This window comes from Aphelocoma coerulescens, chromosome 1A (genome assembly GCF_041296385.1).
Source record: "Aphelocoma coerulescens isolate FSJ_1873_10779 chromosome 1A, UR_Acoe_1.0, whole genome shotgun sequence".
NCBI classification, from domain to species: Eukaryota; Metazoa; Chordata; class Aves; order Passeriformes; family Corvidae; genus Aphelocoma; species Aphelocoma coerulescens.
Window position 1 is genome coordinate 7,405,566 of NC_091014.1, and position 12,395 is coordinate 7,417,960.

At 39.3% G+C, this 12,395-nt stretch overlaps 1 protein-coding gene across 6 annotated transcripts in view; it reads right to left on the bottom strand.

Annotated features, from left to right (window-relative positions):
- Window positions 1-12,395, bottom strand: part of BEND7 (BEN domain containing 7) — a 52,665-nt gene that overhangs the window by 18,456 nt on the left and 21,814 nt on the right. For 5 of the 6 annotated variants that reach the window (XM_069035070.1, XM_069035079.1, XM_069035061.1 and 2 more), the window contains 3 exons: window positions 9,183-9,305; window positions 6,474-6,739; window positions 1,312-1,537 (listed from right to left, as the gene is read on the bottom strand). In XM_069035070.1, coding sequence (XP_068891171.1) covers window positions 1,312-1,537; window positions 6,474-6,739; window positions 9,183-9,305 — 615 coding nt within the window. The remainder of the gene's footprint in view (window positions 1-1,311; window positions 1,538-6,473; window positions 6,740-9,182; window positions 9,306-12,395) is intronic. The other variant, XM_069035094.1, reaches the window with a different exon arrangement.

Consider the following 12,395-nt stretch of genomic DNA (forward strand, 5'->3'; position numbering starts at 1 on the left):
GACTATGATGTAGGCACAACATACACTTTGTTGCAGAACTGCACACTTGAGAGGGTCCTCTGAAGGCCTCCAAGCCCAGCCTGCTGCTCAAAGTAGATCATAATGCTCTGGATTGTGACCAGTCACATTTTGAATATTTCCAGGGATGGAGATCATGCAGCTCCTCTAAGCCCCTATTGTATTGCTCAACCACCCTTATACTGAAAATGCTTCTCCTTATATCAAATTGCAATTTTCCACATGTTCAATGCCTCTTGTGCCTCTGGGAAGATTCTGACTGTATTTCTCCACATCATCCCATTAGGTAGTTGTGAACAGCAGTAAGGTTTCTCCTGAATCATCTTCTCTCCAGTTCTCTCAGCTTCCCCTCATCTGGTACTGAAGCAGGGAAGTGCTGAAGTCATAAGTCTTGCTGGCCCCTCCACTGGACTCAAACCAGTTTGTCAACGCCTTTCTTTTATGGGGACAGGGGTCCAAAAATTGGAACAGAGGTGGTTGCAGAAGATTCTCCTGCCTCCTTTTGCTGCCAATGGACTTAGAGAAGCTCTTCTCATTGCCATGTGTCTCCTAAGTTAGCAATCTGTACCTGAGAACGAGTCATAGCCTCTAAAATAAGCTCCACTTTTAGAGCTTATTTTTGGCCTGTCTTTTGGTAATGTGGGTATTGTCCCTACAATATCAGATTTCAAAATAGAATCCAGTCCAGAATCTCTAGCCTAATACCAGCTCTTTATATGTTGTTGTCACAGAGTTTGAAGGTACATGCGTTCTTCTGGAAGCTAGAAAGCACTGATGCTAGGAAAAATCACCCAGCAAAAGGTGCTCACACCACAAAATTTGCTCCCCCAAGAGAAGGATCACTGTACTTATGGGCATCAAACTCATCTCATGTCAGTAATATCTTCCTCAATCTCTCCCCAATCCAGCCACCAACTACTGAATAATTTACAGGGCAGACACAGTCAGATACAGTACAAGACTCAGAACTTTGATTGAAGGGTATCAGTTACAATGTCATTATGTTTTCAAGATTTCTTTGCATCTCTGATATCTGGGGGAAAAAAATAATTATCTTATACGAACATTGAGTTTCTAACCTTAGAGCCTGACTTCAGAAACCAGGATCACTGGCTTAAAATTAACACAAGCTGTCCCCGTAGAAGCTATTTTTAACAAGTGAATGAAAGGGAATAAAAATAAGACTGCATATTTTAATAGACCTAACACACGTCAGAAATTCTAATCCCCTTGCACTCTTCTTAGCAGAGCATATGTTCTAATTACACATACGAAAGAAAGCAGAAAATATACCTTTTATTGCACCCACAATATTTTGGTCTAGTCCTTTCCGGTTGTCATTGAGTCCTCTTTTCCTTTTGCCATTTGGTAATGAGTTAGCCAAAGTCTTGTCATCAAAAAATGCACAGACCAGCTTCCTAAAGAGCAGACTTCCTGAGCGAGTATAGTTTGATAGTATAGAGTCCAGCTGAGATTTCGGCATGAAGACGTCAAAGCCTTCTGCAAGTTGCACTTCTGGCTACCAAAAGAATACAATACAAATGTTTTAATTAAACGAGCATTCAAAGACATTATTTTACTTCAATCATGCATCTGGTGAGACTGTACAATCACTTCATCAAACCATGAATCTTTTCCCAGCTATTCAGGACCACAGCAGCCTAATTCATTGAAATCAAACCCCGTCAGTGAATAAGCACCTTAAAAGGCAAATCAAACAATCACACTCCTTGTCTAGCGCTAAAGTTAACAATTACTGACAAAGTAACAGTTAACAATTACTGACATAATTTCTGGGCATACAGCTAACAAAAAGACAAGAGATACCTTTCAATGTTGGGTAACAACAACAAAGCAGAGGATCATCCCAGAGCAGTGCTCCTAAGCGATGCTTTTTGGACATTTAGCTAACCATTTAATGGACTTGTTTCACTGCCAAATGCTGTGAACGAGTGTGCTGTGGGGCAGCCAGGCACTTCCAAGAAGCACAAATGCAGGGACACTGGCCCATTCCATGTGGCTTCCCAAGAGGGCTTCCAGTGAAGATATGGCCCATATGAGTATAAGTAGACTATGAGTCCGAGGTTGCCCCTGGAGCCAGCACTTGCTGTGTATCCATTTGTCCCTCATTCCCAAAATGCATGTTTAGAAGAGGATGATGTTAGACACAGCTTATTTCAGCACAAAAATCCTCAACAGTGAATCACAGGGATTTAAGTGACTGCCAGAAAGTGAAATGGAGGGGAAGAAGAGAAAAGAATATCATGCTGTATTTCACAAGAGTTTTCTCTCAATTACACTGAGGGCCAAAGCAGACAAAGGCCTTTGAGGAAGTCCCCTTACCAAGAGTCTTTTTGCTGCCCCTGTCTGTACATATCAGAAATTACATGAACAGTATTTGCAGAAATTTCTTCTGTGAGTATCACACAATGCATATGGTAAGACTTCTTCATGGAACAATTATATATTTAGAATGAAGACATGTTGTGAATAAACTAAAATTTTAAAAATATTGTTTAGAAGTCGGCAAGGAGGTAAAAGAATCAGTGGTCATGAAATAAGGAAATAAGGAAATAAACCAACATTAAAGCCTTGCTTCTAAGAACCTGCCCTTTTTTTCCCCTACATGAAATATATCCACCAATGATGGTGCATTTTCAAAGATGTTTACAAAGCAAGAGCAAATGCCACCTCCCATCATATCACCTGCGAACATCTTGAGTCTAGACAGAAGAAAGGGCTGCCAGTCTCGAAACAATTTGCCTGTATAATTCTTTTCCAATGAATTTCTAAAAATCAGTATCAAGAGTGTTGCTGCAAGTAGAGTATTTCCAAAGCATGTATTGTCATGGTATGTGGATGTGTACTGTGTGATACTTAAGACTAAAATGCTTTGGGAGGCTGGGATGAAGAATCTTAAAATATGCAAATAACAACAACAACAACAACAACAAAAATAATCTAAGAAGCGTGTAGTTTCTCAGCTTGTTCTAGATGAAAAATTGTTTTTTACCTCAAGAACTTTCAAAATGCTGGATCCAACAAAACAGTCAGCTACTGACATTTGTCAGAATTCGGATGTAGGTGGGTTTTTAATATGTTACTTCTAAACTTCTGGTGACAGACAAGATTTTCAAGAGTAAATAAATGCAGGCCAAGTTCACAACTTGGGAAAAATTCTACTTCATGTAAATTAAAAGCCAGAATGCAGCTGACATGGTTATGAAGGATACCTGCCCTATTCTGTTACTTAGGTCTTGTGACAGGCATCTAAGATGACCTCAATGATACAGACACCCAGGCCAGAGAAATTATAGAACCATATGAATGTTTAGGCTGGAAAAAGCCTTCAAGATCATTGAGTCCAGCCATTAACCCATCACTGCCAAGCCCACCACTAAACCATGTCCCCAAGTGTCACGTCTACATATCTTTTAAATACCTCCAGGGATGGTGACTGCCACTGCTTCCCTGGGCAGTCTGTCCCAGTGCTTGACAACCCTTTTGGGGAAAAATTTTTTCCTAATATCCAAAATAAACCTTCCCTGGTGCAACTTGAGGTCATTTCTTCTTGTCATATCACTTATAAGTTGGGAGAAGAGAGAGACCGACCCCCACCTGGCTACACCCTCCTGTCAGGGAGTTGCAGAGTGATAAGGTCCCCCCTGAGCCTCCTTTTCTCCAGGATGAACACCCCAGCTTCATTGTCCTTCTCTGGACATGCTCCAGCACCTCCATGTCTCTGTTGTAGTGAGGAGCCCAAAACTGACCCCAGGATTTGAGGAGAGGCCTCACTAGTGCGGAGTACAGGTGAGGCCTCTCCAGTCACTGCCTGGTTCTGCTGGCCACACTGTTGCTGGTACCCTCACCAAAAGCCAGTTATTCCTGTGGTACCTTTTCTGACACCTCCTACTTAAAAACCAAAATGCCAGAAGGATCATGAGGCCCTGCTTTCATCTTCTGTATTTGTACTGAAAAAATCAAGATCAAGTGAGTATTTTCTCTCCTGCTCTGTGGGTGGTTTCCCTCTTCCCTGGTCTTACCTTAGGACACTTGCATTACACTTTGGCAGGTGCACCAACCACCCTACAATACAGCTGTAGAATACATTACAAACCTTACCATTGCTCTGGTGTGGAAGAGTCAGTATTATTTTTGTTTTGACTATTTTATTCTTAAGATAGGGATCAATTTGTTTATCAGTGAAACAATTTGAAGGCAAAATTATGATTTATTCTTGCTTTCCTTTAGTAGTTAGCTATTCTTTAATCAAAGACAATCAGTAACCATTTGAACTTTATGATCGCTTTGAATGTGATTTCTCAAAGAAAAAGCACTTATTAATAGATAATGATCATGGCAAAAGGAACTGGTGGGTAAACTATTTGTGAACAACAAAATAGGAAAGACCTGAATGCTAAAGGTTTTTGCTGTGCTAAAATTAACAGGCAGTGAATTAGATTTAATCCTAGATATTTTAGTAGGTTGTAGTATGTAGATTAAAAATGATTAGGTTATAAATGAAATATTACAACTGTAAAACAAACACAAGTTCAACTAAGAGTTGTAATCAGATCATTACATTTAAAAAGCAGATTCTCTGATCCATGGACCAGATTCAGGGTTTGTCTCACAAAGACATTTTCCATCTCCTTAAGTAGCAGTATTTCATCTCAGCAGGTCTGAATTAATTGCACTGGTTTTGGCAGACCCAGTTTTATACCCATTAAACTTGGAATTTTCTTAAAGTTCAATAAATGTTGGCAAAACAGCAGTGGCATCAGGGGTGATGTATGACACAGCACACACTACAGACAACCTGTAGAATATTCTCCATGGAACACTCATTTATGGTGCTTTGTAAAATGTCTTTCAGGTTTTTTCAGGCACACAGACATGGTGGTTGTGAGCACACCAGAGATGCTTATAAAAAAGTAGAAAAGATAATACTGCCATTTGTTCTCAAAGAAGTGACTTTCTTAAGCCTTAAGCCTTCTCAAAATGTTTAAGGTCACATTTTATTTTCGCATTAAATAGATCTGTTTTCAGAACTCAAATGTTTTCTTTCCAAAGACAAAACAAAATAAATTTGTTTGTCTCGGGGTTCTGGCTCTGTAAATTTAGTCAAACAACTGTTGTGGCAAGCAGGGGCTCAAGCACGGGAGGACAAATGAAGACCTGATTTATGAGCCACATGTTTTCTCTTCTTTTTTTCCTTAGGTCAAACTGGCAACTACAAAGAATCGTGTCCAGCGATGGAACACATTCACAAAGCCAAATTAAATTCCATTGCAAGCACAAAACTGTTTTCAAAACCGTGTTCCAAGCTGACAAGAGTGCCACAAGCAAAGAAAAATTATAAGCACAAATTGCGTTCTGGAGATAAATTACCAGTCCTCCCCAAACCTTTACCTCAAACATTATTAAGCTCAGCACTACAAAAGGAAACCCTCTGAAAAAAAGCATCATGCTAGTTACTCTGTATCACTACACTGACTCTGTGGCATGAGACTGCACCCTAATTAGTGGTGTGGCTTGCATCTCTGTAACTGAATTATCCTGACTGCTCTTTTTTATTATTAGTTCTCTCTTCCAGAAGGGTAGAATATTATCTGCTGCATTGTTTTCATTTACGCTTATTGATACTGAATTTAATTATGTTTTTCTAGCTCATAGTACTTAGGAAATTGGAAAGAGCCTGCTCAAAATTAAAAATATATTAGAGGAATTAATGGACAGTTTACTTGTCGGTGAGCTGGTTCGGATGACATCAATTTGGCCATTAAATAAAGCCAATCATCCACCAGGTACACGAAATTTCTATCAGTGTGTACATGAGTCGAGAAAACATGCTTACTGCAATTTTCTATGGGAAAAGTGCCATTTTTAGAGTGGCAGATCTTGGCCTCTTTAGTCACACTGACGTCATTGACAGCGCTGAGGCCATACTCCAGCACCCACAGAAATCAAGACCAAGTGACCCAATTCAGCAAAGACTGAATATGAATTTTCTAGAGGTGAGGAGTCCCCCAAAGCCAGTGGGACCAGACAGGCAGGAAAGCACATAAATACTCCTTGGCAGGATAAAGACACGCGTGGGCTACATGGGCTCATCAGCAATGATGGGGCTGTTCATAGCTCCTCACCTCAGCTGTGGCTCTTGCCACTGGGAGACATGAAGAACAAGTTTCCACTAAAAGGTCAAAAACAGGAGCCTTGAACTCAAGGAGAAACTTCATGCTTGTGAAAGTTGGAAAAACACCAAAAAACCCCAAAATCTGTAACAAGCACTCCACACATCTAACCCAAACATCTCCATCCACTCCTACCCAAGATCTGCTTGTTTATTCTAACAAAAAGTGGGAAGATGCATCAATGTGACTTGAGCACTGATTCCCCTGAATGAGTCAGTATTTCAAAATCTTGCAATCTTGCATATTAAAATTTTAACTTACATCGGATGAAGCTGATTCAAGGATAATTCCAAACCCTGATACAGGGGTTTCTGGTTTCAGGGGGGGTTCAATTGCTTGCAGGCTCGATCGTTCTGAGTTTGCTGACAGTCTCTTCTCGTTCTCTGCAGAGCTGGGTTTCTTATTCATGGTAACTGCTTCAACAGCTTTGAGGGGCAGTTTTCTCTTTTTATTTCTCTTTCTTGATATTGTTGACTTCTGTGCACAAATCAGAGGAACAGGAGGCTGCTGTCTGTTTTGAGTCCCAACTGAATGAAAGAAATTAATGCATTAATTTTATAGACAAAAGTCCATGAATAGCCACACAGATGCACCAATAAATTACTGACACACTGAACTTATATTCTAGATAAGTGATGTGATTTTCAGGGCTGCTGCTGCCTGGGAAACAAACAAGTTTTATCACCTTTGCATAATTTTCCTATCGCTACAATGAGGATAATGACAGTGAGCTCTGCTGTGAGGCTTTTCAAGTCACACTGATGAACAGTATTTTAGGAAAATTAGGAATTCATGGTTCTTTTTCCTAGTGACCACTGGATGGTTGGTGACATGAAGCACTTAAGTGATGATTAATTTGTCTGCCCTCTGAATGACTGAGAATCTCACTGTCATTGAGGATCTCTTCCTGATAAAGTAAGATAATACAAGCACTAATGCAATGACAGTTATCTTTATGACTGTGGTGTCCAAGTTAATTAGCTAAGCAAGAACATTTCAAGTACCATTATGTCAAGAATGAGTGAAAACACTATTCAATAGTTTAATTTCTAGGGAAAAAAAGTAACCCAAAGTTGCATCAGTTTGTTTTGCGCATACACAAAAACTGACATGTATTACCTCTGAAATGTGAGAAACCGTATTTTATATTTATCAGTATTTTGCATTTTCTGATATCCACAATCATTGGTATAAATTAAGGCACTAATCCTGAACTTGCATCAATATGAGCAAGACCTCCAGAAGAATGCTATCAAGATACAATTGTATGTGTGGATAAATCCCTAAGATCAAGGTCAAAACAAACAAACAAAAAGCCAGAAGTGCTATACATGCAGACCAAACTCATTCAAGATATGAGTGAGCTACAAAAAGTCCTCACCTACAAAGCCTGAGGAGGAAAATAAACCTCAGAATATTATTTATTAAAAGATTTCTGGAATATTTCATTTCTGGCAAGGATTTACAAGACTGTGATGTGTAGTTTATAATTACAACAGTAGGGTGTTTTAATACTAAAATAAGTTATTACACTTTCACTTACAAGTTTGCATTTTAGTTTTTTTCTTTTAGCAACAAAAATGCCAAACGATTTTTTTCTCTGCAAGACCATAATTTCAGAAAATATGAAGTATTCCAAGTGAATCAAGAGATTCACATATTAACAAGGTACTTACTCTGTAGATACATAATAAATAAGAAATGTTCCTGCTACTGAGGAGTCAGCTCTTTTGGCATACACCCTGGTTTTTTAGCTCTCACTAACAAGCCATTTTTCAATCACCCATGTAACTTCAATGAAATTGGTGTGACTGCATAAAGAATCCCATGTACCAGTAAAGATTGTAAAAAAAAGCTTTTATTCTTCTTTGTAAATTGATGGCTTCTAAAAAAGCATTGTTGTGTGTGTCAACTGATACAAAACCTGTCTGATCCTTCCCATCACTCACTCAAACATTAAACGCCACGGAGAAGAGGAGTTTAGTCAGCCCTTCACTTCACCCATATTTCAGTTAATTACTCAACACTCTCTTTTCTTACAGAAGTCTTATCTAGCCTTTCCAAGAGAAACCTCCATGGCTCCAGTCCCCCTCACTCACACTGGATGGGCAAGTCAACTGACAAAATCTCCAATATCTCTATCTCCTTATTAGCATTAATACTAATTTTTAGGTAGCACAGAGGCTGCAGCTTCACATCAGCCTATGATGACTCAACTCTACCTTCCACATTCTCATTATCTTGCTAGCTCAACTGGTCCTCTGGCTCTGCACTGTTCTCTTTCAGCTCCCAGCTTAGCATAAAACTAGACTGTTCCCCAGTGAACAGATTATTGCTGGTATACACACTGAAAGCTGGTACTTCCCAGCCAGAAGAAGGGTGGAGGCCACAACATGCAGTGGCTAGCTCAGCTGAGACTACCACAGAGCTGAAAGAGGTTTGAATGAAAAGCTATTAGGTAACTTTCAGTCACCTTCAAATTTTATTTTTCTTACCCCCAAGATTAGTGAACTGGTAAGCAGAGCACGGGTAAAGTAGCACTTGGCACCCCTGAATCAATGCACCGTGAAAACAAACTGCACATGGTTATGGCACATTGACCTGCCCACTCAGCTCTCATTATGCATCTGATCACATTAATTCTCTTTCAATATAGCCTTAAGAGGCTGCAAGATAAAATCCCATGTTACAGGTAAGGATCTGAGAAGTAAAAGTTGCATTTCCAAGAAACCTGTGAAAATTTGACTTTGAATGTCAGGAGAGCAGGAAACAATCCAAGTTTTTCTGAGTGCCCACACAGACTTTGATTTCCTAGACCATTTCCTAACAGGAAAATCACAGAATCAAAGAACAGTTTGGGTTTGGAAGGGACCTCCAAAGACCATCTTGTCCAACACCCCTGCAATAAGCTGGGCCATCTTCAACTCAATGCTTGTCATAACCACGCGTGTATGGGACTGGTCACTGTACCTGCTTGAATCTGCATCAATTTTCTCATGGTCTTGAGCTCTTGAAGAATCGCCTGCAGGGTTGACTGGCAATTACATGTACAGCAGTTTGGTCCAATTGATGAATTCGTCATTGGGATTTCCCCTGAAAAAGAGAGGAATGAAATGGGGGCTTGAACCCACACAAAATCACTCAAACAACAATTAGCAGGTGTCTAAAACTATGATCAATATATCAGATTGTAAAATTAGATCAAAAGCATGAAAGCAAATAATTTTCAACATGATTCCTTTTAAGAGGAAGGGACCACTAGTTTTTATTCAATTACTAATATGTGCAATTGTATTGAGTTGGGATGCAATGTTACATGGGCTTGAGAAGACTGCTCAGAGTGTGAATATAATGCTCTCCTCACAGCAGGGCTCTCTATTGTCAGGCTGGTTCATCTTGAATAACAAAAGCACCAAACCTCATTACAAACATACTCATTTTATCACACACACAAAAAAGCCCATCTCCCGGAACAGTCTTACAAAGAATGAAGACAGTCTGTGCAATAAAGGTTTGTACTGTACATAAAATGAGGGTCTAGGAATTTTTAAATTCCGTGAATGTTGCATGTGATTCTTTACCATGTGAAGAATTGAGAATGAAAATAAAATACCCTAGTTGGAGGAAAAAAAGTAGACCAGGCCAGGAAAAGGACCACCAGCAAGGAAAACTTTCAAATCTGCTCTTCTGCTTGCTAGGGTGGGGTTGTTTTCTGTGATGTTTTCCATCACTGTGACCTACAAGATGGGCTTTCCATGGTTTCCCTTTGAAAATTAATATAGTAGTTCAAGAGATTCCTTTCCTCTAGTAATTCTTACTAGTGCTTAACTGAACTTACATAGTTCTAGTTCTAGCCCTCAGCAGTGCTTTTATTACTGCCTTACTTTCCAAAAGTTTTGCATTTTTTGTTCTGAATTAGAATTTAATTGTTCTAGAATTTTGTTCTGAATTAGACTGTAGGAGCTGAGGGATTTCAAACTTTGCCTGGACAACTGTATCCTGCACTTTAGTTTAAGACAGCTGTATCCCTAGTTCTAATGCAGCAAATAAAAATTTCAAAATTCAACCAAATACCTAACAGTATCCGGTTGAAACTGAGGCTAGATGGGGATGCACCTCCCTTCCTTTCCAAATGCACTTACAGTCATTTAAACGGATTTTACTGCTCATCAAAGAATGCAAGAGGAGGGATGATCATTTCATCAAGATAGGTACAAATGCACCCAGCAAAAATCACCTCACTTTGTGCCACATGTGGACTTCAGACAGTGTATTTCCCTTTTTCTTCCATAGCCCGACACTTACCAGGTGGCCTTTAATCATTACCTAGCTAAAGTGAACACAAGCAATTCATTTAATCTCCACTTATAAGTCTTCCCATTTTTCATTATTAATTCTGCATTCCTCTGATGCCAAACCAGGTTATTACTATCTTTTTAGGTTTGGTTGTGTTTTTTCATCAGAGATCCCTGATGTCAGACCCACACAGGTCCCTTGACTTTAATCCTCATTTGAAATAGCTGAAAATCTGGCCACCACTAAATCACTCCCACTCTTTCCTAATTCTTCCAGTGTGTCCCTCCATCCTCAAATCTCCCTTCCCAGGCATTTGTTCTCTACCTCCTTCCATACCATTCCTTCAGACCTGAAGCAAAATCTATGAGACTTGAGCAAACTGATGGTCACACTCCAAAAGTGAGTTACTTGTAAAGCTAAACTAATCAATCATTTAAAGATTGCTGACACCTTCTGGGTGTCACTCTCCTCCTTTCCTCAGATATTTAGATTCTCCATACTACCGTAATTACAAATTTTGGTATTTTAAAGTATCTTCCATGGATAAAATCTGTTTAAACTGTATTAAGATAAACGGAGTAGTTTAAAAATCCCTGCAAATCTAGCAAATGCAATAGCACCACTGGCTTCATCTCTCCAAGGTTTCAGCTGCAAATAAAACAACTTTTTAGAACTAAAATGTTATCTGGAAAACAGGCTGAGAATCTCAAACTGAAACAAAAAGGTTTCTGACTCAGCGGGACTCTGCCTAGTTTGATCTCCCCCTTCCTTTGTATCCAGTCTATTCACTGGAAGTTCCTTGGGGCATGGATGGGATTTTACCTTTTCAATGGTCCATAAAGTGTTTAGCCCATTGTTACAGGTACAGAGGGAAAAAAAGAATGCTATCTTTAGCTTTGCAGCAGATTAATCAGAATCCCTCAACTTGGCTCCACCAATACCCTTTACCTACCTGTTGTAAGTAGACTTTTTAGTAGACGAATTTCCAGAAATTAGAAGAGTTTTAATAACAGATGACAAATACAAAGTAAGACCATCCTTCCTTCAGTGCTTTCTCAGTTGTTTTAGACTAAAAGATCCTTGGGATAAAGCCTGTCCTTTCTCTTGATCAGAATTCAGTATTCTAGTTGGCTTCTGGAAATGATATCTGAAAGACTATGGGGGAAACAGGGTTGGTGGCTTTTGTTCCCTTCTTAACAAAGACTCTACATCATGGTGATTGCATGTGAAAACTTGAACAAACTGTATCAGTAAATACCTGTACATTTTCCTGTTGCAATATAACATGTTCCTAATGAAAACACTCAGGCACACAGGCTCCTGATGGAAAACAAAAGGGTCTATTTTCCCACTGAGGCATAGGGGATTTATATTATAATCCCCATTAGCACTGATAGAAATTATCCATGTAAATCTACCATAGGTACTAGGAATGGAAGAATAGACCACCAATATTTCAAATCAAAGCAGGGTTCTACTGACTCCATATATATTCATGAGGGTTTTTTATTTTCTTTCTATCCTCCGTCCTCTGATCAGTTATTGTATTGTAAGAAACATCTAGTAGAGTGTTCTCAGTCATTGTTCCAAGCACTATCTTCATCATTTTTAGAGGACAAAAGCAACCCTTTTCAACTTGTTATAAATCAATTTTTAATTTTAAAAGGAGATCAGACTTTTTATTTTCATGAAGGAGTCTTTAAAGAGCCATCTCCCTCTCTTTTGCAAGCTAGCCAGCAGGCAAATTTGATACCTGCCTGTATGACTGAGAGAAGGAGATGACGAGTACAAGAGTTGCTTCCCCCATGTGAGCAGTAAATAGCCCAGGACAATGTTTCTTGCAGCTGGGTCTGCTGAGAGGAAATTCACTCGCTGTAATGTTGGTAC